The sequence below is a fragment of the Penicillium odoratum genome (assembly GCF_028828045.1).
Source record: "Penicillium odoratum strain IBT 22623 chromosome Unknown utg000006l_segment0_segment0, whole genome shotgun sequence".
NCBI classification, from domain to species: Eukaryota; Fungi; Ascomycota; class Eurotiomycetes; order Eurotiales; family Aspergillaceae; genus Penicillium; species Penicillium odoratum.
The window spans coordinates 4226914-4253409 of NW_026643148.1; the positions used below are offsets into that span (position 1 = coordinate 4226914).

At 49.3% G+C, this 26496-nt stretch overlaps 10 protein-coding genes across 10 annotated transcripts; 6 read left to right on the top strand and 4 right to left on the bottom strand.

Annotated features, from left to right (window-relative positions):
* Positions 1-379: 379 nt before the first annotated feature.
* Positions 380-2771, top strand: N7520_009963 (putative succinyl-CoA synthetase subunit alpha; the record flags this gene model as incomplete). The annotated part of the gene is made up of 9 exons (XM_057143897.1): positions 380-485; positions 539-660; positions 722-865; positions 921-1303; positions 1351-1558; positions 1602-2200; positions 2249-2280; positions 2334-2626; positions 2685-2771. The coding sequence occupies 9 exons, from the start codon at positions 380-382 to the stop codon at positions 2769-2771; spliced, it is 1974 nt and encodes a 657-aa protein (XP_056993185.1).
* A 1087-nt stretch (positions 2772-3858) lies between these two features.
* N7520_009964 (flavin monoamine oxidase family protein) lies at positions 3859-5250 on the bottom strand (the record flags this gene model as incomplete). The annotated part of the gene is made up of 1 exon (XM_057143898.1): positions 3859-5250. The coding sequence occupies one exon, from the start codon at positions 5248-5250 to the stop codon at positions 3859-3861; it is 1392 nt and encodes a 463-aa protein (XP_056993186.1).
* Positions 5251-5800: 550 nt separating this feature from the next.
* Positions 5801-7717, bottom strand: N7520_009965 (GMC family oxidoreductase; the record flags this gene model as incomplete). Its single annotated transcript, XM_057143899.1, has 2 exons — positions 5801-7432; positions 7481-7717. 2 exons carry the CDS (start codon positions 7715-7717, stop codon positions 5801-5803), a joined length of 1869 nt encoding a protein of 622 aa, XP_056993187.1.
* A 229-nt stretch (positions 7718-7946) lies between these two features.
* N7520_009966 (SDR family NAD(P)-dependent oxidoreductase) lies at positions 7947-8906 on the bottom strand (the record flags this gene model as incomplete). Its single annotated transcript, XM_057143900.1, has 2 exons — positions 7947-8803; positions 8885-8906. The coding sequence occupies 2 exons, from the start codon at positions 8904-8906 to the stop codon at positions 7947-7949; spliced, it is 879 nt and encodes a 292-aa protein (XP_056993188.1).
* Positions 8907-9521: 615 nt separating this feature from the next.
* On the top strand, positions 9522-10020 carry N7520_009967 (VOC family protein; the record flags this gene model as incomplete). The annotated part of the gene is made up of 3 exons (XM_057143901.1): positions 9522-9588; positions 9645-9847; positions 9898-10020. 3 exons carry the CDS (start codon positions 9522-9524, stop codon positions 10018-10020), a joined length of 393 nt encoding a protein of 130 aa, XP_056993189.1.
* Positions 10021-10547: 527 nt separating this feature from the next.
* Positions 10548-12050, top strand: N7520_009968 (aldehyde dehydrogenase family protein; the record flags this gene model as incomplete). Its single annotated transcript, XM_057143902.1, has 1 exon — positions 10548-12050. The coding sequence occupies one exon, from the start codon at positions 10548-10550 to the stop codon at positions 12048-12050; it is 1503 nt and encodes a 500-aa protein (XP_056993190.1).
* Positions 12051-12322: 272 nt separating this feature from the next.
* N7520_009969 (uncharacterized protein) lies at positions 12323-14334 on the top strand (the record flags this gene model as incomplete). Its single annotated transcript, XM_057143903.1, has 5 exons — positions 12323-12557; positions 12614-12905; positions 12957-13464; positions 13538-14026; positions 14110-14334. 5 exons carry the CDS (start codon positions 12323-12325, stop codon positions 14332-14334), a joined length of 1749 nt encoding a protein of 582 aa, XP_056993191.1.
* A 496-nt stretch (positions 14335-14830) lies between these two features.
* Positions 14831-15820, bottom strand: N7520_009970 (isopenicillin N synthase family dioxygenase; the record flags this gene model as incomplete). Its single annotated transcript, XM_057143904.1, has 1 exon — positions 14831-15820. The coding sequence occupies one exon, from the start codon at positions 15818-15820 to the stop codon at positions 14831-14833; it is 990 nt and encodes a 329-aa protein (XP_056993192.1).
* A 477-nt stretch (positions 15821-16297) lies between these two features.
* Positions 16298-17083, top strand: N7520_009971 (Serine hydrolase FSH; the record flags this gene model as incomplete). The annotated part of the gene is made up of 1 exon (XM_057143905.1): positions 16298-17083. The coding sequence occupies one exon, from the start codon at positions 16298-16300 to the stop codon at positions 17081-17083; it is 786 nt and encodes a 261-aa protein (XP_056993193.1).
* A 1165-nt stretch (positions 17084-18248) lies between these two features.
* Positions 18249-26057, top strand: N7520_009972 (putative polyketide synthase; the record flags this gene model as incomplete). Its single annotated transcript, XM_057143906.1, has 2 exons — positions 18249-18887; positions 18945-26057. 2 exons carry the CDS (start codon positions 18249-18251, stop codon positions 26055-26057), a joined length of 7752 nt encoding a protein of 2583 aa, XP_056993194.1.
* Between the last annotated feature and the right edge of the window lie 439 nt (positions 26058-26496).

Below are 26496 nucleotides of genomic sequence, written 5' to 3' on the forward strand. Positions count from 1 at the left end.
ATACAATCCCATTTCAAGACAGAGATAGCATCAATGGCAGTTCTCATATAATCAGCCATCATTTGTTTCGTGAAACGCGTCAAAACAAATTATCCATGAATGCATATAGTTCGAGGGTTCAGTTAAGCTTTCCTGTCTAAAATCGCCAGGCGCGTTCGGCATTCTCAGTGCGGGGAAGCTCCGAGACCGGATATAGCCGACTTGGAAATCAAGCAGCCGACTTGACAGTCCACCTTCAAAAACAACCTTTCGAACAGGCATATAAAGCCGCAAATTATCAATTGGCTTTATGAATTAGCCTCTGTCGATCCTGTAGAAAGTACTTCCGAACATGGCTCTCCACTCCCTGCCAAGACGTTTGCCCCGGCCAGGACTGCGCATGACCCGGAGCTTTTCGGCATCGCCGCGCCAAGCTAGTTATGCAGATACCCTTCACAACCTCAAGATTGGCGCTCATACGAAAGTCCTCTTCCAAGGATTCACAGGTTAGGGTTTCCAGATTCTGTGGAGATTTGCTTCTTTGCTAACTTACGCGCAGGACGACAGGCGACCGCCAATGTCCAGGAGTCGCTGGAATGGGGTACTAAGATTGTAGGTGGTGTGAAGCCTGGTGTTGAAGGTGAACACCTGGGACTCCCAATCTTTCCCTCTGTTAAAGCGGTACGGTACAATGTTGTTCTATTTGAACATGTCACGAGCTAATGGGTATTGGCGCGTCTAGGCCCAGGCAAGAGCAAAGCCTGATGCGTCCGCAATTTACGTTCCTGGAAACCAGACTGCAAAGGCGATTGAAGAGGCAATTGAGGCAGAGATCCCGTTAGTAGTGGCTGTGGCTGAACATGTTCCTATTCACGACATTCTCCGGGTAAGAGGTCTGCAGGGTTTGCACCAGTATTACTTCCTTCTGACCTAAATCACAGATTCATTCTATGCTGCAAACCCAGTCCAAGACTCGTCTTGTCGGCGCAAATTGCCCGGGAATCATATCCGCCATTGGCAAGTGTCGCATTGGTTTCCAACCCTTGCCTTGTTTTGCGCCTGGTAATGTCGGCATTGTAGCCAAGTCGGGTACTCTAAGCTATGAGACGGTCGCTTCAACAACCCGAGCTGGACTAGGACAAAGTCTATGCATTAGTATGGGTGGTGATGTGTTGGCTGGTACCAATTTCGTTGATGCTCTCAAGATTTTCGAGCACGATTCTGATACCGAGGGTATCATCCTTGTTGGTGAGATTGGTGGCACGGCTGAATCGGATGCGGCGGAGTGGATCAAGGACTACCGGCGACGGACTGCCAACCCGAAGTAAGTCATTTATCCTATCTTTTGCGTTCTTTACTTACTCCCACTAGGCCCATCATGGCCCTCGTTGGTGGCTTAGAGGCACCACCAGGTCGGATTATGGGACATGCAGGTGCCTGGTGCGCACCTGGCGAGCCGGATGGGCAGACTAAGTACCAAGCACTTGAACGTGCTGGTGCTGTTATGGTCAACCACCCCGAGAAGTTTGGCGAGGGGATGAAGACACTGTTGGGCACAGCCAGCAGACCCGGCACACAAGTAAGTTCTCAACTCCTTTGTAGAATTATGCTAATCTTTCCAGTCAATTTCAGGATCAGCAACTCAAAAGCGCGGCATTCACACAATGAGACGTATCAGCCCTGTTTCAAGGCCAGCTCAGCAAAAACGCAACCTCTACATCAAGCAGTTTCAAGCATTTGAAATTCTCAAGCAGAGATCCATTCCTGTCAATGAGGAGACGTCATCCTCCGACGTGTCTATTTCTCTCTCCATTGACCGTACTTCATTGTCGCCATGCATTGTCGTATCTCCCAGTGCAGAGTTTAACCCTACGCAGTCCCGCAAATTTCCATTCAGCTACACTGAAGCCGACTTGAAGAACAGCTCTATCATTTCCGCTGTAGCTTCACACGCTGGCCTCCCGGCTTCGGCCCAGGGCAAACTCGCGGTCTTGGTTCAATCCCTATGGGAAATTTTCAAGGAGAAGGAGGCATTCGTACTGGAGACTCGGATTGGGACCTCTGGTGATTCAAATTTGGAAGTGCGGGGGGCGCGATTTGGCTTTGATGATGCTGCATTCCGAAGCTCGGGGCGTCAAGAAGAGATTCACTCTTTGCGAAACACTGCCGAGGAAGTCGCTGAGGAGGTTGAAGCGGAAAAGGACGGAATTGTCTACGTCAAGTATGTTTTTTCGAACTCATGATACTGGATAATGCTAACAATAAACAGACTTGAAGGAGAAGGAAGCATTGGCACACTCGGTATGCTTATTTTCGATTGCTCTACGCTCCTGTTGCGGCTAACGAGATTATAGTAAACGGAGCAGGACTTGCCATGAACACAGTCGACGCCCTTACAATCCACGGTGGTCACTGTGCCAACTTCCTTGACACTGGTGGCAAGGCTACCTCTGAGACGGTCAAGTCGTCCTTCCGATTTATCTGCTCTGACCCCCGCGTCAATGCAATCTTCGTCAATATCTTCGGTGGCTTGACACGCTGTGACATGATAGCCGAGGGTATTATTCTAGCATTCCGGGACTTGAACATGCAAGTTCCCGTTGTTGTGCGGCTACGTGGCACGAACGAGGAACTTGGACAGAAGATGGTAAGTCTTCCAAACGAAGATTTCACATCAGCGCTTCAGTTTGCTAATGGATTATAAGATTGCCGAAAGTGGCCTTCCTCTTCATGCTTTTGATGGATTCGGAGAAGCAGCGAAAAAGGTCATTGAACTCGCTCAGAAAGACTGAGCTAGAAAGGATATACTGTAAATTATAACCTTTGTACAAGCGAATTTCTTATAGATTGGTTAGATTTACTCCATAGAATCGGCACTTTGCCATCAGCTAGTCGAGGCAATCTCGTGAATACAGATCAAACCGCCAGTGTTACATTTGAACCTAAATCGACACTGTAACCAAATCCTGCTCGGGACGTGACCATAGGTCAAGCGGGTCCTACTGAGCCTTCGGGGGGGGGGGGGGGGGGGTTGGCCTCAGGCAGATCTTTCTTTGTTACCGGTTTCTTTGTCTGACCATACCTTATATAGTCGATCGCTCCCCTCGAATGAAACTTACTATCTTCTTACTATCTGATCCCTCTTCTCTTACCCGGACCTAATTTTTTTTAACTAAATACTACTATACCACGTATAAAACAGTATATAAGTACCCGCTATTATCTGGTAATGATTGTTGCCTACTTTATAAAAATGAGATGGAAGGTCCAGAGAGCTGAAATAACTTATTTCGTAAAGATCAAGACGTAATAAAGTAGAATGGGGGTTGAGGGGGATCTTGCCGAATTATTAAGATTGCCCACTTTGTTTGGTCTCTTTGTATGAAAGTTTCTATTAAGATGAAAAATTCTATTAAGATACAAGGCAAACGAAGCCATTATAGCAATGACTCATTCATCGTTCCCAGACTTAAAAAGTCGACTCAGCGAAATTAGCAAATCCGATCGGAAATGTACTTTTACAGTCAAAGCCAGCTACTACACATCATATAAAGTGACTATTATGGTCCTGTAAGATGAATGGGGGACATGGTTCCCAACTACAGTAGCTCAGAGGCCATTTTTGGCAACCTGATCGCCCGTATTTCCGGTGTTTAGTATTCTACCGTCCGGGGGTAAGCCTCAACAGATATTTGAATCGGATCTGAATGGTGCAGCCTATTGCTCACTCTACAAGTGTTGTTTGCCCATTCTGCACCCCTCCATAGTGAAATAAAAGGTTACAACAAAAACCCTCAGGTACCCATATGTCATCCTCGCCTCTTATATCCCGTATCCCTGAGGTCCAAAAGTCAATACCTGTAGGATGAAGCTGTACACTTAAGCCGCAGTCATCTCAGACAGCAGAGCATCCGTGAAATTCCACAATATAGCTGAACTATGCGAGATCACCGCTGCTCCCGTATACCACGTGTTTCTATAACCCTGCAGCCCCTTGAGATCTCGATAGAATCCGTCACGGATGGAATCGGCATCGACCACCAATTTGAACGGTGTGTGGCTGTTGAAGGCCAAAAAATTTGGCACTGTAGACACATTCACATGCACTGTTCCCTGCAACCGACGAATCACCGCAATGACATCGTCCTTAACAGCAGCCTCCTCCATGACATACGGACTACCGTACCAGATATAGAATATCCCCGGAGAATCCGTCTCCGTGACTTGGTACGGCGCCGGGAGCTTAGGGATATTGCAAAGCCCAGCCGCATTCGCATTGTTGAAGCGGTATCCAGACGGGAGTCCAGTATTGTTGACCAGTATGGTATAATACCCACTGTAATTCCAGCGCGAGAAGAGGCTTAATTCTCGATCAGTCAAGTCGTACGATTTCATGTTATTGAGGAGGGGCGGAATGCTGACGAGTAGCTTTGAGGCCACGATTAATTTGTTTCCAGTGGGAGTCTGCACCACAAGCCGCACTCCTGTGCCGTTGACCGACCGATTGGCGGCAATGACCTGTGATGAGAACAAGACGTTCGTGCCGAGCACCACAGAGGCTTTGGTGTATATCTCGCCGTTGCTACGGAGGCCTCTCACATCACCTCCGCTTAAGGCGTCGATAAAGGACCCGTCGAAAATCTTGAACACGTTCGCCGTCAATTGATCCAACACATTAGAGAAGCCCTGTGCACCGTAGTAGACATTGTACCCGACATCCTCGAGTTGGTATTCTTCTAGGAACTCCGCGAATGGCAATAGGAGTTCTTCGGGAACGGGATCGGGTAGGTCCCAGCTGTACTCCAGATACGGGTATTTCTGCAGCTGTGTGCTATACGCCGTATAGTTGCTACTGGAGGTCACGTTAAGCTGCTGCCCGGTCTGGAAATCCGCGTAGACATCCGTACGCTTGTATCCTGTGTATTCTGTCACCGGAACCCCCAGGTAAGATAGATAGTCCTGTGTCACAGAGATGTTCCAGAACGCCTGGACGCCGTAGTCGATTGTGGTACCCGTTGCTGGGACGGTGTACGTGTTTGTGTGGCCACCGAGGACAGCCTCCTTCTCGACGACCACTACGCTCTGTCCGCGTCTGTGGAGGTTGATAGCGCCGTATGTGCCTGATGAGCCGCCTCCGATCACAGCGACATCGCGAATAATGATATCCTCGCTGGCGTAGTCGCTAGGGTGGAATATATCATGGCCTTCGGCGGGTTGAATGGCACAATTCAACAGCCCAAGGTATGTGGATAGGGATATAAGTCGATTCATCGTAACAAATTCCGATAGGGTTGATTCTTACCAATTGTCCCTCGGATTTGGAAAGTATCATGGCTTTATAGTCATCTCCAGGGCTGTATAGTCCAGTATTATGTCATACCGCGACCCGTCCGTTAGATCTCATGTTCATCATGCAGGATCGATGTTGGATGGACCCCGCTGTGCAGGTTCGGTTCCTGGGACCTGACTCATTCTCGTGTCGGAGTTAAGACCGACGGCGAAAATTCGCTTACAGTGTAAACTTTTAAGCTTCAGCCACAAGGATCACGCCAGATCCTTCGACAAGATGGGTCTTACTAAGATGGATTCTCTGTTGATGGGTTCGGAATTTCCATTCGGAGTATCTGCTTCGGATAGTCGTTCTAGCGAATTGTGGATTATTGCTTGCGCTTCGTTTCCACTAGCACCTGGATATCTTTGGATGTCATACATGGTTTCCGACGTGAATGCGGCTCGGATGAGCTATTCAATGTTTCAGAGCGGACAATATCAGGATAAAAATCAAACGTGAACTATCATAAAACTAGCTACAAAGTCCAGCTCATGTGTGAGCACCTGACCGAGTGCCCAACCCATAGTCCTCCTTGATAATATCCGACGCTTTTTCTGCAACGGCATACACAGTAGCCATAATCGCGGCGCTGACTTGCATCGGCATGACACTGGCATCAACGACACGAAGGGCCCGAACCCCCTTTACCTGGAGCTTCTCATCCACCACCTGTCCCATCGCACAAGTTCCTAAAGCATGATGATAGGACACGATGTGGTTACGGACAAACTGGCGAGCTTCCTCCATATTCGACAGATTGAGGTCAGCAGGGGGGCTCAATCGTCGACCAATTTTGCCCATTAGGGAGGACGACTGGAACACTCGATCTGCGAAGACAATGCCAGTGGCAAGAACGTCAACGTCCACGGGATGGCGAAGAAATCCCGGATCAATTTCCGGTGCCTCCATTGCATTCGAGCTCCAAGCGTGCACACTTCCGCGAGACAAAGGATACATGTTGCTGACAACGATGGAGTAGCATGCATTGTAGCCGGCAGGAGAGCCCGACATGATCTTGGTGCAGTTTTTGTAGCCGGCCGTGGTGTTGAAGTACGCGGGGGTGCCAATGAACTGGATATCAGCGGACTGTGAATCTCGCAACCGATCGGCGATAGCCTCCTGTTGCTTGCGTTGGAAATTTGCGTTTTGCTGAAACCGTTCGCCGCTCAGACTGGGAGCGTCGAAGATACTCGCCACGGTGTCGTTGACCTGGGTCTTGGTAGAGTGTAATGAATATGGAGTAAAGCCCATTAGACTGACCGATCCAGACAAGGCTCCGGAATGATTTTCGGCGTAGAGCTTTTGATGCTCTTGTAGCAAGGCAGGATCTTTGAATAAGGAGTCCACCGATATAATTCCATCCGCGAGCTCATAAGATACAGCAGACATCGTGTGTTCTTGTAGATTATTGCCCACGTCGCTGATGGCCACTCTACAAGCAATCCCAGCGCTTTTTAGGACACTAGGGTCTCCAATCCCAGAAAGCTCCAGGAGTTGGGGACTCTGGAGCGACCCTGCGCTGAGTATCACTTCTTTTTTAGCTGACACGGTGTAGCGAGCCCCCAAGTACTGTAATTCAATTCCTTCCGCGGTAGGTGTTTCGTCTGGAGCATCGGAGAGTAGGATGCGGGACACCTGTGCGTTTGCTAAAATTCTTAGATTTTGGCGACCCATAATGGGAGCGAGATAACCACTGGCCGCATAGCTCCGAACTGGTTTGCTGGTTCTGTCCACTGTAAACAAGGACCTGTAGAAGCCCAAATGAGCACTATCGTAGGGCTCAAATGGCCGCTGAAGGTGAGAGGTTTCATCAAACGCAGCCAAAATTGATTCTTCTATGGGTGGTTGCCAGGGACCTATTGAAGTGTGTATTGGCCCGTCGGTGCCATGAACCTTCGGGTCCACTGGAAAATTTGTACTGGGCTTGACGGGCTCCAAGCATTCACTTCTTTTGAAGTACGGTAGCAATTCAGACCATGTCCACCCTGTGACACCCAGCTTGTTGGCCCAATCATCAATGTCTTCAGCAGATGGCCGGTTATAAGACATGAAGTTGATGCCGCTCGAGCCACCTAGCATTTTGCCTCGAGGAATATGATAGGATTTGTCATTGGTGCCAGCCTGCGAGAAGTCAATGCGGGCTCAATATGATATTGCGAGGTCTCGCACCTGTGGGATGCTCTCAAAGTTCCAGTCATAGTCAGGATTACTCATCAGCTGACCCGATCCTGTGGGAAGGTCGACCTTGGGATCCCCCAGCCTAAGGGAGCCAGCTTCGATCACCCCGACTTGGATGCCTTGTTCCTCAGAAAGACGAGCTGCGAGGACGAGACCGGCAGTTCCACCGCCGACAATGAGAAAGTCAAAGGGTATCTTGATAAAGTCGGTAAGCTCAGCTGTGGCCATGATTTCCGATCTTTGCGATATTAGAGAATAATTCGGAGGAGGGAAAGATTTGGTTTATGGCCCTACGTGATGGGGAAGCCGTGGTTCTTATAGGAAACGAATTACAAACGTGCGTTTTAGTCAAGGTAGGTGAGGTATTGGGGGCCAACTATGGATATACATTATTCCATCGGGTCTAATAATTCTCGGTCACTTCAACATGGAAAGCAAGACAGTCATTCTGGTCTATCTACAGAACCAATTTGACCTTGAGCTTGTCGCCCTGAACAATTTCCTCCTTCCGAGCCATCAACTCTGCCACATCCCAGGTGGCACTCAAATAGCGTCCGGCCAGCCAAAGCTGCTTCTCCTGAGTTAGCCAGACAATTGTATCGGCGGACAATTCTGGCGAGTCCACCAGCTTTGCCTTCGTGTCCTCGGGCAATCTCGACGCTAACTCGGTATCCACGGCGCCCGGGTGAATAGCAAAGGCCAGAACCCCCTGAGTAGCGTACTCAACAGAAGTGAACTGCGTCAAGCGCAAAATCGCTAATTTCCCGGTCTGATAGGCCGAGGCACCGGGTCGAGTCAGGTGGGCGCCGATGGAGTTTATATTGATAATGGTCTTTTCACCCCCTAACAACAGGAGGGGGAGCATGGCCCTGGTCATGAGATATGTGCCCTTCAGATTGACCTCCCATGTCGACCACCAAGATTTGGGATCTGTCTCCGCAAGTGGAACCCATTTCTCAACGCGACCGGCATTGTTAACCAAAATGTCGAGACGGCCAAACGCCCGCTTGACCTCGGCGGCTGCATCGGACACACTCTGCTCATCCGAGATATCTAGCGCTAGCTGGAGGATCTGAGGTGGCGGATGGCCTGCGGACTTTGCGGCGTCAAGCACCGCTGTCTCGACTGCATCGAGGGAGGATCTTGCTCCGAGTGCGATGAAGGAGGCGCCGGCTTGAGCGAATGCTATCGCTATCGCGCGGCCGATGCCTTTCGATGCGCCGGTCACGAAGACAGCTCGTCCCTGCTGTTTACATCTGGCCGCCGTGATGGTAGGATAGGTGTCATTGTGTATTTTGGAGATCCAAGTAAATCCTGTTTATATGAAAATTAACAATGTTCTCTCTGCCACGCATTAGACAAGGACAAGGACGAGGACAAGGATGCGAGACGTACCAGCAGACGGTGGAAAAGCCATTATGCTTGTGTTGCGTCGGAATGTGGCCTAAGTTGTTAGTGGCGTGACATGCATGTTTACGTTTTTTTATATATAGCCGTTTACGGGGCATTAGTCGTACTTCATGCTGGACACTGAAAAGGCTGGCGAAATCGAACCTCGGAATTAGACAGCATTGCAAAGGCCCACATATGCAGTGATCATGATTTCCCGGAGTATCCCGTCTGGAATATCTCCAAAACTGCAGGGTATGGGGAGATGCAATATATTTAGGTTGAAACTATTAATGCAATGTCTAGAGTCGGACTGGACTGCATGAAGGATTCATCGTTCGGATAAAAAAGACCCGAGCGAGATATTCCGCCCCGACTCGGATAAACTCTGGTCTAAATCGAACAAAGAAACAAGATTGCTAATCAGAATTCAGCCAATTGATAGGATCGTCCATCATGGAGATCATGAAAACGACTAGCTACACTGGTGACCGTGATAGCACAGAGCGTGGATCACAAAGGGGTCGATTGGGAAAACTGGCGTATAAAAAGCGGCCTCAAGTAGATCGACTTCAATCGATAATCATCAAAATCATCCTTCAACTAGCACACCAATCGATCTTCACTCTTACCGCTCGGCATTATGTCTGTTATTCCTCCAGTCGGCACTCCTGTAGGTCTTGAGATCCCCGCCAAAGATGTGGCTCGCGGTAAGTTGCCCCGGCTGTAAACATCCGATAAAAAAGCCAAAACTAATCCTTCGTAGGAGCTGCATTCTATAAGGCGGTCTTCAACTGGACCTTTGCTACTTCCACTTTGGGATTCCCCGCGCATAAGCTCCAAACCTTTGAAGTCCCTGGCGGCGTCCTGCCCATCGGAGGTGCCATGCGCCTTGCGGAAGTAATCCCCACCGGCACGGGCGCTACCAAATTATACCTCTACGTCAATGACATCGTTGCTGCCCTTGATGTAAGTGACTTGCATATCGAGACGGAGACCGACCGGCTAATGAATGTTAGGCCATTGAGAAGAACGGAGGCAAGAAGGCGAGCGAGGTTATCCCCGAAGGCGACAAGGGGCTATTCCAGTACTTTGAGGATAGCGAGGGCAACAACTTTGCCATCTACACTTACAACAAGTGAGTCACTGGAAGCAATGCTTTGGAGAAGTCATTGGGAGATGGACCTGCAAGACTGTAAAGGACCTGGAGGCATGCTGTTTGTTAAAGCAGCGTGAAATCTTCCCGCTAGAAGAGCTAAATATCAAATTACCGCTATAGTTCCGTGAAATTGACTAGGGTCGGCCAAGGCCAGCTCGTAGAATGACCGAACCCCTTCCAAAGACTCGGATTGTGAAGTGTAGAGAGAGAGAGAGAGAGAGAGAGAGAGAGAGAGAGAGAGAGAGAGAGAGAGAGAGAGAGAGAGTAGTTGGAAGTGGTAGCCGGAGATAGTGGATGGAGGTAGCACGGATTAAGTTGCGCACCGAAGAGATGTTCCGGAGGATCATTACTTGTTATTGACCAGATTGCTAAAATTCCACCAGAAACGGCTCGTATGGGTCGCTGGGGGCCGTGTCTCTCCTGCAAACGCTGTGCTAACAAAGTATGTCGTTGAGCTATAAGTAAACAAGCCACCCCGAGATTCGAGCCTTCTAGAGCACACGGAACAAAATGGCCGAAACAGCAACTGAAATTCTCAAAACTCTTCCTGCAGTGTGCGAATATGACTGGTCCTGCAAGGACATTTCCAAACGCTTTACAGTGTTTAATCCTGCGACGGGAGAACCCATAACAGTCATCCAGGCCGGAAATATGGACACGGTTGACGGAGCCATCCAGGCGTCACAAAAGGCATTCGAGTCATGGCGATGGAAGACTCAACGGGAGCGGTCACTCTACCTCCTACAGGCGGCCGACGAGATTCAGAAGCACAGCCATGAATTGGCCGTCTTGCTGTGCCTCGAAAACGGGAAACCTGTGAAAGATGCCTCCTTTGATATTACGTTCTTAGTGCAAGTTTTCCGATACTTTGGATCGATTGCCGACAAATTACCTTCTGAATTTTTCGACCAAGGAAATATCTACTCTAGCGTGATCTATGAGCCCCATGGAGTGTGCGTGGGGATCCTACCATATAATTGGCCTCCGGTACATGCAGGGGGGAAACTGGCGCCATGTCTAGCAGCGGGCAACACCATGGTGTTAAAGCCCGGCGAGCAAGCCCCATTGACGCTTATGCGGATCGTTAAAATCCTGCAGTCCGTGTTGCCCGCCGACGTTGTCCAAGCAGTGCCGGGACTGGGTCCTGAAATCCCAAAGGCCATGATAAATCATCCGCTTGTCAAGATGGCCTCGCTGACAGGATCCACCGCAGCGGGCTCCAAGGCTGCTCAAACTGCAGCGATGACTCTGACCCCCACGGTGCTTGAACTGGGTGGGAAGAATGCCTTTGTGGTCTTCGAGGACGCCGACCTGGAGTTGGTCGTGCGCGACACCATCGATGGTGCTTTCTTCAACAAGGGCGAATCGTGTACCGCCGCATCGCGGATTCTAGTGCACAAGGATCTGTATTCGATCTTTGTCACTCGCCTGACGACGGCTGTGAAGAAACTGCAAACAGGCGATGGCTTCAACGAGACGACGCACGTCGGTCCTGTAGTCTCTCGGGACCGACAGCTAGAGATCCTGTCGTACATCGAGCAAGGTAAACGTGAGGGGGCGACTCTATCTGCACAAGGAGACCTACCCACGGCAAGCCATCTGTCGGGAGGGTTTTATGTCGCTCCCACGCTATTTACGGATGTGAAGGCGGACATGAACATTGCACAGGTGGAGATGTTTGGGCCCGTTGTGACGGTTGGTTCTTTTGAAACCGAAGAGGAAGCCGTCAGCATTGTCAATTCTTCTCAATATGGCCTTTTTGCAGGGGTATACTCTGCCAACTTTAGTCGCGCCATGCGCGTCACTCGAAAATTGGACGTTGGGGTTGTTTTAGTCAACAACTACTTCCGGGGCCTTTTGGGCACGCCTTTTGGGGGCGTCAAGGAAAGTGGATATGGAAGGGAGCATTGGATTGGCACCTTGAGGGAATGGAGTCGGATCAAAAATGTTCGCTTCCCCAGTGGTCTGGGCTCTATACCAGCTTGGGGAGGCGCAGTCGATGTATGCAAGTAGCAATCTCTGATAGGGAATATAATGGATTGTATTGACGATGGAAATATTCGCTTGAGTTTTTGAAGGATTGTATCCTTCAAAGGCGCGATACGCAACTAGTGGATGCATAGTTTGGCCCCAACGCCGGATGGTTACATCAATGGATGGCCCCATCAAACTCAGAATTCTGGCTTACGTTTAGTTAAATAAAATAACTGATCAGGTCAGGTGACCTGTCTTTTTTGAAACTTCAAAATCGAGACCTCACAACATTGCTTTGTTCACATCTCACGATGCTCTTTCATCAGATGGCTCCCACCGCAGGTACACATATCTCACCACCTACCAAACAGCGACAACGAACCGGAAGAGCGTGTGAAGAGTGCCGACGACGCAAGCTACGATGTGACGCACAGCAACCGCGGTGCGGGGTCTGTGTGGAATCAGGTGCAACTTGCGAAGTCAATAGTCAACGGCAGCCGAGGGGCCCGAAGAAGGGCTACTTGAAGGCGTTGAGAAATCGAGTTGGTATATATGCTATGTTCGCAGATTGTTGCGCCGGTTTTAACTGAGATCTATCCTAGCAATGCTCGAAAATCGTTTACCAACCCAGCATCACGCTGGGCCCTTGCCTGAGCTCAACGCATTGTCACTTCCCTTGAATGACGACCATCATGATGGCTGGAGCGTCTCCAGCGTGTCAAGCCGTTCCGACTCCAATCCGCCTCCGTTGACCATGGAAAGTACAACGGCCTCCGAGCCAGATGTATCCATATTGAACTCGATGTCGGGGGTCAATTCGGCTCCTTCGGTGAGCGCGTACGGGAAAGATATATGTGGGATCAACCCGATATCAGAGTTCATGCAGGCAGAATTGTGAGTGGCTCGGGCCCATTGATGCAAGGGTATGGCTGATTGTTGTGCTAGAAACCAACTATATTTTGACCGTGTGCACCCATCCGTTCAAATACTTCACCAGCTTCGCTATTTAGGGTGGGCCAGAAACGCCGTAAAGAAGACATCTCAACGATGTCTGCAGTACGCGGTATGGACACTGGCGTCCCTCCTCTCCGCTCAATTCCAACATCTTCAAGGATCCTTCTACCAGGAAGCAAAGCGGACTTTAGAGTTCTCCTATCTATCGGCAGACTCCGATAATTCGGTTGACACAGAAGAGATCCAAGCATGGATATTAATAGCAACGTATGAGTCAATGAGAACTTTCCATCGCTTTGCGTGGATGAGTGCCGGACGCGCCTTTCGTCTGGTTCAGTTAATGCGACTGCATGAAATCGACAGTCCTACGAAACCCCCTGTAGCCCATGCAGATCTGATCGAGACAGAGGAAAAGCGTCGCGTGTTTTGGATGGCATACTTCTTGGATCACTTGTTCAGCATGCGCAATAATTGGCCGATCACCTTGAACGAGCATGTGGTAGGGCTTCAATATATTCCTTCCACCTCAAGATAAAACCGAACGGTTCAGTTGATCTAATAATCTAAACCAGATCTGCACCCGTCTTCCAGGTCCGGACATGGAATTCCAAAACGGTCAGCCGGTGCTAGGTGCCTTCCTTTCGGAAGCCATCATGGACGTTATGCCGCAGACAACATCGCCATTCAACGAATGCGTCATTTTGGCTACCATATGCGGGCGCAGCCTGTTTCAGGCTCAGCAATACAGTGTCCGCTTTGTGTATGGCGACATGGCTCCCAACTGGACCGATCAGCACCGATGGCTGGACAACGTCCTTACCAACCGGCTTCAGATCCTTTCTCAACACTACCCCTCGCCAACCCAAATCTGCGACCCGATGCTCTCGTTCGCACACATTATGGGACAGGCAAGTGTGATTCATCTATACAAAGGCATGGAATCGATTGTATGGGCAGTCGACGAGGGAGCATTGGTATTAGAATATCGACGACGTGCCCTGAGTGCAGCGCAGGAGATCGTCAAGCAAGCAAAAGGACTGATAGAGTTCTATATCTTCAAGGTATGCCACACTGCATTACTATTTCACCCGATTTGGGGCATGACTATCTTTACGCACCGCGAACGTACTAATCATAAAACAAGCAGGTCCATCCTCTCATGCCCATCCCATTGTTACTCTGCGTCGAATTCCTTTACAGTAATCGAGGGTCAGACCCGGCATTTGACTCGCTGCTTCAAGAGCTCCTGCAGATTTTCCGTCGACTAAAGAACGCTAACGATCCAACTCAAAGTTATATAGATCTTTTAGAACTTTCATGTACTAAAGCGTCGATTGGCTTGGTAAATGAAGGCTCCACTTCATCGTGATCCTACCGATGGCTGTTGGCAATATATACAAGTTTGAGCGCCGCGTACAGCGCGGCGTAACGAATCATGCTTTGTTGGCCAGGATGTGGATGAAAGGATACAATTTTTTATTCCTGGTCCTAGGCTATACAATTTATGATGCTGTCACGGTAGTAATACGCTTGTTGTAATAGCTACCCTAGTAACAAAAGAGATTAGGTACTGAGGGGTTGAATAGGTACAGAGGGATCGAGTATTTACTGAGTAATGGATCATATAGAGGACAGTGCTCGATGCTGCGCGGCTAAATGGTCAACTGGACCTGTGTATTTTCGTTACAGATTAGAAAGTGAATGTGATGGACATTACCAGAAGGGCACGAGCAGTGAAGGAAACAAATACCGATCGAATGAAAAATAATTGAGCTGACGTTGATCATTATTGGGCAAGGCTGAAATTCATGTTCATTTCCCGCTGAGAACAGAGAGCAGAGCAAGCACTCGAGAAGTTGGGAAGATCACTTTGCCTTGGTGTTATAAGTGGTGGTCGTACGCTCCAACATGTGTTCCTCCACCGTGAGCACAGTTTCTTCGTCCTGATCCTGCCCAGCACGATCCAGCGGCTGCAACTTGTAGTCCAGGTTGCCATCGAAGAAGAACACTACACTGTACCGATCGGTCAAGTTCTTGTTGATGACACGGTGAATGCTGCTCTTGTAATGACCCCTGGTGACTCTGCTCATCATATCACCCAGATTAACCACGTAAGCGTCGCTCTTCGGAGGAACCCCAACCCAGTCCCCCGTTTGGTGGTCCTGGACCTCAAGCCCGGGGTTATGATCTTGCAGGAGAAGCGTGATGGCTCCGAAGTCCGTATGGGCACTACTGCCCAGCTGACGACCCTTGACCACGTCCGGGGCAGGAGTGGGTGGATAGTGAAGTAGTCGAAGCGGACACGCAGGGTCATTTCCCTTGAACTCGTCAAATATATCGGGCCCATATGGCAAAGTGGCCGCGACAAGGTCCAACACCACCCAGCACAGCTTCATCATGGCTTGGTAGTATTCTTCCACGGGGTAGCGGAAATCTGTCTCCGGCAGTAGCTCGCCCGGCGGCCATGCGTTTTGCCCCATGAAAAACCTCCGGTTTATCACTCGTGGATCGTCGAGGGGGATATCTGTCCCAGAAATGAAGCCTTCTTTGAGGTCTGGGAGTACTCCCGCTTCATACGATTGCGAGGCCATGGGGTCGTACCCTCGGAAACCGACGTTCTTGCAGCGTGATTTTACGTCGGTTGGAAGCGCAAAAAACTTGGCTGCAGCAGTAAAGACGGATTGCTGCAGTTCCGGGGATATTCCATGCCCGAGGAGTTGAAAGAAGCCCGTAGAAGTGCATGCAGCGCGCACGTCGTCGATTACTTTGCGTGCGCCATCACTGTTCGGGTCTTGTAGATACGGACTTATGTCGACAACCGGCAAATAGAAAGATGACTTGGTTGGTACGGGCATATTATCGAACTGTTCGAAGGTACCCCTTCAGGCTATGGAAAAGGAGAAAACAACCAACCGGGCCTAGTACAGTGGTCGCTTGCTATATAGACTGAGTTCCATGTCACACTCCATTCCCTTGTCATCATCGATCGAAACGGCTTATTGAAGTGTCTCCAGAATGGTCTGATCCCATCGGAGAAACAACTCAGATCCATGGGTCAATTAGGCAAGCGACAAGCAGGTGAGATGGACAAGGCTATCGGATATACTCTATCGGAAAATCCTTCAGGGATCCATCAGGATTCGAAGAAGCAAATAGTCGCGATTGGTAATGGGGCTTTTGACGCTTATCTTACATTGTGGAAAGGCAGATAAGGCATCGCTCACTGTCTTTGTGCTATATCTGCTGAGTGCCCTCTATTACGCTGTCCACATCCAAGCTCTTGTTTGGGGCAGGCTCACCACTCTTACCAAGCCTCGTACTTTCTTGCCATGATGGCCGAGACAAGTTTCGAGGCAGTTGATGACACTTTGCATCTTCCACGAATCCTTTGTTTTCACGGCGGAGGGTCTAATGCTCTCATCTTCAAATCCCAGTGTCGCCGGCTCATTGCCCAACTTCGATCCGAATTCCGATTTGTTTTCGTACAAGGACCATTTTTATCTGATGCTGGGAATGATGTGATGTCGGTGTACAGTCAATGGGGTCCGTTTAGGCGTTGGCTCCGTTGGCGCCCCGATCACCCTGAGATCCGGCCGGAAGATGCCATCCGAGCGCTCGACGACAGTGTGGAGGACGCCAAGCGCCAAGACGATGCCAAAGGAGCTACAGGATTGTGGGTGGGATTGCTTGGATTTAGCCAAGGTGCCAAGATCTGCGCTAGTCTCCTCTACCGCCAGCAAGTCCGACAGGAAATATCGGGAAGACCGTTCGCCGGTTCGGATTATCGTTTTGGAGTTCTGTTGGCTGGCCGTGCGCCGTTGATATGCTTGGATCTGGACCTGGATCTGGATTCATCCTTGCCTGATGTGTCGCAGATCACGGATGCAAAGTACCACGGTCCGAGCCGGGACGTTCTACGCATCCCCACTGTACATGTACATGGCATGTTAGATCCGCATGTGGATCTTCACCGTCAGCTGTTTGAAGAGTTCTGTGCTCCGGAGAGTAAAAGGCTGGTAGAGTGGGATGGCGATCATCGGGTTCCGCTGAAGTACAATGATGTTTCGCTCGTTGCCTATCAAATTCGAGAACTTGCAATGCAGACAAATGCTCCCTAGTCTGGTACTACCAAATGTTGGAATTGGGTATGTGGATGTGATTTGTTTGGATTGGCACAAGTATTAAAGAGGAATCTTGGAATGTATTGCTACATAAGTGGTAAATAATCCTATACCGAAAAACTCCCGATCTCCAGGGCTCTACATATTTAGACATTCCAAAGTTGAGCACACATTTTTGCTCAAGTGATTCGATTGAATCAAATCACAGCTGGGCTTTTCGAGAAAACTCCTATAGTCGCAAGCAACACCCACAGTCTAACATGAGCCACTGTTCTCGATTCGGAGGTCGGAATTTTCAAAGTGTTCATCAAGAAACATTAGGCACACTCAGCTATAGTAACCTCCAAGGCTTGCGGCTGCCTCAAAGGCTTACCTGCGTGATCATCTGGATATTATTCGCTCTGCGTTTTGATTTTCCGAGTATATAAATGCGGAGACGACTATTCGTCGCACGTGCATGAGTAGATGCAGCTTTGCATCTTCGCATCCTCCGAAGCTGCTCTAGAGATATTCTACGCACTGGTGTTTCACAACCAATATCTATATCGTATCTCGTCATCTAGCAGTAATAATATCGAAAAGAACACGTGTTGACATTAGCCTTTCATAGCGGGCCTAAAGCTGACTCCTGCAGATCCTTCCGTACCTTTGCGCACTAGTCTACATCTATCTCGTAAGCATCTCACTGACTCCTTTGGTTTAGACGCCTAAGACATAATATATCGGATTAATTCCTCGGAGTAACTTCGTCGTTCCACAGCATATTCTGAAGGATTTCTACGATCAAGGCCTGTCTACCAAGCTGACATGGCGGAAGCATGCCGTATAGTGAATTTCAGCAGAAATTTATCGCCATCTGAAGACGAAGTAGTATGCATGCGGAGTAACTATTCGGAATAACAGGGTGGTATACTCCAGGAAGTACGAGCCTTCCAGTTGATCTTGACACATGTGCAGGTAACCTGGGAATACCTACAGTGGGTACTTCATCCATAACTCAGTGCCATATATACCTAGAGCTGTTACCATATAGGAGATCCCGAAGTTACCTCCCAACACATTGTATACTGTGCTTGTGCATAAATTTCCCAGTGCTTTATTCTTTTCAACATTTGAATTCATCCCGACTTCTCTCGGCCAGCTTCAACTGCAGGTATCAGGAATGCCTGACTCAACTTCTCACCCACACCTGAGACCCAAGGCCTTCATATTCGGCCCGCAAGATTTGTCTTTCGATATCGAGTCCTTCAACAAGCTTCACAGACAGCTCCATGACCACCGTTGGGCCCTTGACGTACTCGCCAGCCTTCCAAAGCTCTGGGACAACTTTGCTGCCAGCGACCTGACAGCACAGCAATCTAACACGCGAAAGCTACTTGAGAACCTAAATGCATGGGTTTCGAGTGCGACAGTCCCAGAGGAAGCGTTTCCTTTGCCAAATGTGCTTCTATCCCCACTTGTCGTTATAGGACAAGTGATTGAATACATCACTTTTCTCAGGGCGGCATTTCCAGATTTAGGAGAAAAGGACGAGCTGTCCAAGTCCATTACGGAGGATACAGAAACGATAGGCCTCTGCACCGGCACACTGAGTGCTTTGGCAGTGGCATGTTCTCACAATTTGGCCGATATTCAACATTACGGCGCGGTAGGCGTGAGACTGGCAATGTTAGTCGGAGCCATCGTTGATGCCGAAGAGGCGTTATCTGATCCAGGAAGAAAGTCAACAAGTCTTTCAGTATCGTGGAACAGCGCCGAATTCGGCAACTCGTTTGCCCATGTCCTCGAGACATTCCCTGATGTATGTCTTGATGAGTCGCACTCACACCACAGCAAAACACAAATTGACACCCTATAGGCATATGTTTCCGTCTTTGTTGACCAAAGACGTGCTACGTTGACCGCCTCGAAGGAAACGATTCCAGCTCTGATCGAGAGGTTGAAACAGGAGGGTGGTCATGTCACGCCAATGGTACTTTCGGGACGATTCCACTGGAAGAACCACCAGAATGCCGTATCTGCTCTTCTTCAATTCTGCGATGTCGAGCCAGCCTTGCAATTCGCTGATACGACAAACATGTTACTCCCTAGTCGATCCAGTGCCGATGGGGAATATATCAGCACCGGAAAGCTCCACGAGATAGCTTTGCGGGCAATTCTCTTAGAACAGTCCCAGTGGTACAAAACATGCTTTATCGCGTATGCGGCAAAGTTAATCATCGAGAATGCAGCGGTTGTTTGTTTCGGGCCAGAGCGGTGCATATCACCAACTATTGCACGGAAGCTTGGTCCACGCCTGACATACGTATCCGGAATTGACCTCTCATCGTCACGGTTGCCCAGTCAGGTCCTTGGTGGAACGCAAACGCCAAATCTCGAAGATCTACCCGACGAGCGTATCGCTGTTATTGGAATGGCGTGTCAGGTTCCAGGTGCTGAAGACCACGAGGGATTCTGGGAGATTCTAAAAAGTGGCCAGTCGCAACATAAAGAGGTGCCTGAGGATCGGTTCGACTTGGCGACGGCCTGGAGAGAAGCAGACAAACGCCAATGGTACGGAAACTTTATCGACAATTACGACACTTTCGATCACAAATTCTTCAAGAAAAGCCCCAGAGAAATGGCATCCACAGACCCTCAGCAGCGCCTGATGTTGCAGATTGCTTATCAGACTATTGAACAATCCGGATACTTCAGAGACGATGGTCCTAACCGTCGTATTGGATGCTTTATGGGCGTCGGCAATGTCGATTATGAAGACAACATTGCGTGTTACCCTGCCAATGCGTATTCGGCTACTGGCAACCTGAAGAGCTTTCTAGCCGGCAAAATTAGCCACCATTTCGGCTGGACAGGACCCAGCCTGACACTTGACACAGCGTGCTCATCATCCAGCGTGGCTATTCACCAGGCGTGTCGTGCTATCCTTGGCGGGGAATGTGATGGGGCACTCGCCGGAGGTGTCAATATTATAACGAGCCCCGATTGGTATCACAACCTAGCTGGAGCATCTTTTCTCAGCCCTACTGGTCAATGCAAGTCATTCGACGCCAAAGGAGATGGGTATTGCAGGGGCGAAGGTGTTGGTGCCGTGTTTTTGAAGCGGCTTTCTTCGGCAATCGCGGATGGTGATCAGGTACTTGGTGTGATCGCGAGTACAAAGGTTTATCAAAACCAGAACTGCACTGCAATCACTGTTCCCAACCCCGGATCCTTATCGGAGCTCTTTACAGATGTCGTGCGTCAAGCAAGGCTCGAGCCCAAAGATATCTCCCTTGTTGAGGCACACGGAACAGGAACTCCCGTTGGAGATCCAGCTGAATATGATGGCATTCGAGCTGTTTTTGGAGGCCCTATACGCTCCGATGTTCTGTCGCTTGGATCAGTGAAGGGTCTTCTGGGTCACAGTGAGTGCGCTTCGGGTGTGGTCTCTTTAATAAAGACTTTGCTCGTGATTAAGCATGGCTTTATCCCACCTCAGGGGAGCTTCTCGCAAATAAATCCGTCCCTGAATGCGAAAGACGAAGATAGAATTGAGATCTCGACTCACTTAAAGCCTTGGGATGCACCATTCAAAGCTGCACTCATCAACAACTATGGGGCTTCCGGATCCAATGCCTCTATGGTTGTTATGCAACCACCAAAGCTAACAGAGCCCCCTTTGGCGCCATTACCGGAGGGAAACTACCCTTTCTGGATCAGTGCATTTGATCAACAAAGCCTTCAAAGTTACGCTAGGAGGTTGCGCCAATTCGTCCAGGGGCATGTAGCAGACAAGAGTCTCAGCTTGGCAAATTTGTCTTTCCAAGTTGCCTGTCAATCGAACCGATCCCTTCCCCAGGCCCTGATATTCAATGCCAGCACAAAGGAAGAGCTGGATATGGTACTTGCATCTGCCGAGAAAGCCAGCACAGATCACTTGTCTATCCAGCTTCCGGATCCGAAGCCCGTCATCCTATGTTTTGGAGGGCAAGTTTCCACCTATGTCGGCTTGAATCAAGAGGTCTATGACAGCACTGCAATCTTGAGATATTACTTAGACCAATGCAATGCTGTTTGTCTCTCGTTTGGTCTGCAGGGAATTTACCCAGCCATTTTCCAACGCTCCCCAATCGAGGATATCGTTCAGCTTCAAACAGTACTGTTTGCGATGCAGTATTCCTGCGCCAAGGCGTGGATCGACAGCGGAATGAATGTTGCCTCGGTCATCGGACACAGCTTTGGTGAGCTGACAGCTCTATGTGTCTCCAATGTCGTGTCATTGCAAGATGCTGTCAAGATGATCTCCGGCCGAGCTCACTTGATCAAGGAGCGCTGGGGTGCTGACAAAGGGTCGATGATCGCTGTTGAGGCGGATCTCTCTGATGTTGAAGCCTTGCTAGCGAAAGCTAAATCACAGATCGGATCTGAAGCGGGAGTTGAGATTGCCTGCTACAACACATCAAGAAGCTTCACATTGGCTGGACCCACAAAAGGCGTCAATCATGCTGAAGACCTGCTCAAGAATGACCCAAATTTCTCAGGAATCCGATCTAAGAGATTGAACGTCACTAACGCCTTCCATTCAGCTCTTGTTGATGGATTGATTAATGATCTGGAGAGCTTGGGACAAGGTATCAAGTTCAAGAAGCCGACGATAAATATCGAAACAGCAACGGAGCAGAGGTCAACCGGCACATTCAATGCCAAGTATGTGGCCAGTCATATGAGAAAACCAGTCTTCTTTGCTCATGCAGTCAAGAGACTATCAGGCAAATTCCCTACTGCCACTTGGTTAGAGGCCGGTTCAAACTCCACCATCACAGCCATGGCAAGTCGGGCTCTAGGTACTTCAAAATCCTCTTTCCAGGCTGTCAACATTACTAGCGAGGATGCATTTCGGTCTCTCTCTGAAACTACTATCAAGCTCTGGAGAGAAGGTCAGAAAGTCAGCTTCTGGGCTCATCACCGCCTGCAGACTGCAATTTATACTCCGGTCCTTTTGCCACCGTACCAGTTCGAGAAGACGAGACACTGGATGGATCTGAAGATTCTTCCGAAGCCCGAAGCTCCTGCCAAGGAGACGAAACAGCCAGCAATCACTGAGGCACCAAAGGGCCTGACAACTTTCGTCGGTTATCAAGATGCATCTCAGAGGTCTGTGCAATTCAAGGTCAATGTCACGACAGACAAGTTCAACTGTCTCCTTTCCGGTCATATCATGGCAAATACATCTGCTGTCTGTCCCGGTATGTTCCAGGTTGAGGTAGCACTTGATGCTCTTATGAGCCTTCGACCTGAGTTCCAGAACCGGAGCTTTATTCCAGAGCTACATGGTCTGAGGCATTATCAACCCCTTGTCAAAGACGAATCCCGGGCTGTCTGGATCGAAGCGCAATCCTTTGACGCGGAAGGTCTGGTCTGGAATTGGAAGTTGACTACAACTGACGATAATAGAAGTGGTTTTGTAACCCACACTTCAGGGACAATCACATTCCAAGCAGCAGACAGCGTGCAAGTCAAGACTGAGTTCGAGAAACTGAGACGTCTAATTGGCCGAAAGCGGTGCTTGCAACTCCTTGACGGCAATGTGGCGGATGATGTCCTGCAGGGCCGCAACATCTACCGCGCTTTCTCGGAAGTGATCGACTATAAGGAAATCTACCGCCATGTTACCAAGATCGCCGGCAGCGAGAACGAGTCCGCGGGAAGGATCACGAAGAAATACGATGGAGAGACCTGGCTTGACACCGTTTTGACAGACTGCTTCTGCCAAGTGGCAGGAATATTTGTGAACCTAATGACTACCAAGATCGACTTGTCTGAGAGGGGCATTTTCATCTGCGATGGAATTGATCGGTGGATGCGATCACCGAACGCAGATGCAAAAGAGGCGCCTTCACACGTCTATGAGGTATTTGCTTTGCACCATTGCGAATCAGAGTCCAAGTATCTCAGCGATGTTTTTGCTTTCGATACTAGTGATGGGTCACTTGTTGAATTTGCTCTTGGTATTAGTTATCAAAAGGTTCCGATCTCCGGGATACGCAAGGTACTGTCGAAGGCTATGCCAGTTGGTCTTCAGCCACAAGTTAGCATGGCCCCTGTTACAGTGCCTGCCACCAATAGATTCAGCCATACTCCAATGGCAGTCCCACCATTGGTGAATGGCTCGTCCACTGCGGTGAACGGTACACCCGCGACAAAGAAAGCGCCAAAGGTAGCCCGCGTAGACATCACTGAAAAGATGCGGGAAATCATCTGCATTTTATCTGGTCTTGAACCAGAAGAAGTCAAAGACAACTCCGATTTGGTCGAGCTTGGCATCGATTCATTGATGAGCATGGAACTAGGCCGAGAGATTGATCTGGCTTTCAAGACCACTGTCGATGTCACCCAGTTGATCGATGTAACCGACTTCTGCAGCCTTGTGGAGTGCATGCAAAAGATTCTAGGCATCGAAGATGCCGAAAGGAATGAAGATGTTGTGACTAATGGAAATGCCCATCATGTCAACGGCGAAAACGGTGTTGTCAATGGCAACGGTCTTTCGTCTCCTAAGGAAGGGGGCTTCATCCTCTCAGAATCAGCAATCCTGGACGCCTTCCGCGTTGCGAAGGAAGCCACCGATGACTTCATTTTGAATGGCCAACTTGGGACATACTACAATGAAATCATGCCAAGATCGACTGAACTCTGTGTTGTCCATATTGTCAATGCTTTTGAACAGCTCGGATGTCCGATACGCAGTGCAGCAACAGGTCAGCGACTTGAGCGTGTTCCATACCTCCCAAAGCATGAAAGATTCATGAACTTGATCTACGGCCTTCTCGAGGATGCCAGATTGGTTGACATCAATGGATCTGAAATCACGCGAACGGCCTTACCTGTTCCGACGAAAACCGTGGAAACAATGCTAGAAGAATTGCTTCGTGATGAACCTGTCCATGCGGCCGAGCACAAACTCACATCCCTGACCGGGAGTAAGTTTGCCAACTGCATTACTGGCAAGGAAGATGGGCTTCAATTGATCTTTGGGACACCCGAGGGCAGAGAAATCGCCACTGACGTCTATGCCAAATCCCCCATTAATTCGGTATGGATCCAACAGGCAGAATTTTTCCTCGAGCAACTCTTGCAAAGACTAAATAATACCGATGAGCCTCTGCGCATCTTGGAAATGGGAGCTGGTACAGGAGGAACAACCGTGAAGATCCTGCCACTGTTGGAGCGTCTAGGTGTACCCGTCGAATACACAATGACGGACCTATCATCCTCGCTGGTTGCTGCGGCTCGCAAACGTTTCAAGAAGTATCCGTTCATGAAGTTCAGAGTGGTGAACATTGAGTCTCCCCCTGATCCAGAACTAGTACACAGTCAGCACATCGTCCTGGCTACAAATTGTGTGCATGCAACCCGGAACCTGGAAGTCTCGACGAGAAATATCCATCAAATTCTGCGACCAGACGGCTTCCTCCTTCTGTTGGAAATGACAGAGCAAGTTCCTTGGGTCGATTTCATTTTCGGCTTGCTAGAGGGATGGTGGTTATTTGAAGATGATCGGCGACATGCACTCCAACCCGCAACGCACTGGAAGAAAGTTCTCACTTCCGTTGGATATGGTCACGTCGATTGGACTGAGGGTGCTCGGCCAGAGGCCAATATTCAGCGCCTTATCATTGCTCTTGCTTCCAAGACCAGGTATGATGATGCGCCTAAGCCACTCCAGTCGCCGGCGCATGTCCCATTAACAGACATCGCAGGGAACCAAGAGATCTTTGATACATACACCCGTGAATATACAAAGGACTTCCACGTACTCCCCATCCCGAGTATACAGCAAGCTGCTATTTCCGCTCCCAAAGGACACTGTGTGCTTGTTACTGGTGCCTCGGGAAGTCTCGGCTGCCACATTGTGGGCTATCTTGCCACGCTTGCAATTGTCCACACTGTAGTCTGTTTGAATAGACGGAGTACAGTGCCCGCCACAATCCGTCAAGAGGAAGCGTTAAAGATCAGGGGAATCTCGCTTGATTCTACGTCCCGGTCAAAGCTGGAGGTACTTGAAGTGGAGACCGCAAAACCATTGCTTGGGCTGCCAGTGGAAACCTATCAAAAGCTCGTGAATACTGCAACCCATCTGGTTCATAACGCTTGGCCAATGAGTCTTACCAGACCCATTCGAGGCTACGAGAGCCAGTTCAAGGCGATGCGGAACCTTATCACTCTATCGCGAGAGGTAGCCGCACTCCGACCGGCGCCATTCAAGTTTGGCTTCCAATTCATCTCGTCGATTGGGGTAGTCGGCTACTATCCACTTCGCTATGGGAAGACCCTTGCTCCAGAAGACAGAATGACAACGGGTTCTGTCTTGTCAGTCGGGTATGCCGAAGCAAAGTTAGTTTGCGAGCGCATGTTAGACGAAACGCTGCATCGGTACCCAGATAGATTCCGACCAATGGCAGTACGGATCGCCCAAATCACTGGCTCAACAAGCAACGGGTATTGGAATCCAGTCGAGCATTTTTCATTCATGGTCAAATCCTCGCAGACATTGAAAGCGCTCCCGGAATTTGATGGTAGCCTCTCTTGGTGCCCAGTCAACGATGTTGCCGCAATACTGGGCGAATTACTGACTTCTGACACAACACCTTTTCCGATATACCATATCGAGAATCCATCGAGGCAGCCGTGGCGGAAAATGGTGAAAACACTGGCCCGGTCTCTTGGCATCCCACAAAATGGCATTATTCCTTTTGACCAGTGGATTGAACGAGTTCGAAACTCCCCGGCCTCCGTCAATGAGTGCCCAGCCAAGCAATTACTAGATTTCTTCGATCAGCATTTTATCCGAATGTCATGTGGGGGTTTGATACTAGATACGGCTAAGACGAGGGAACATTCAGCTACTCTGCGGGAAATGGGCCCTGTAGGCCCAGGTTTGGTGGAGAAGTACATTTTGTCGTGGAAGACCATGGGATTTCTAGATTAAGATTGCGATCATTTTTAGCTTGCAGTTTGTGACGAGTCAGTCATGCTGCTATGAAATGTAACATTGGAAGATAGCTTCTATTCATTTTTGACAATTGCTACCTGGATGCACATGTGTATATACTATAAAGGCGTTAAATCGAAACCTTGGGAAACAAATGCTTTGTGGATGGATAATTTGTGATTTGAGATTGAGGCTTCACTCGATGTCATATTTATGTGGGAAGCTCCAAAAATCGATCCTCATCTTGCAATTGTCTAATTTCCCCTCCATGAAAGAATACTTGGAACGAGGCTTTCATTAACAATACAGCAATTGCGTAAGCCGCAGATTTTGTGCTAGGTGGAATATAATTGTAATACGGATGAAACCTGGCTTGTCACCACAGAAAATACATATTTTCACAATTCAAACACAAACCAGTATGTACCTTCAAAGG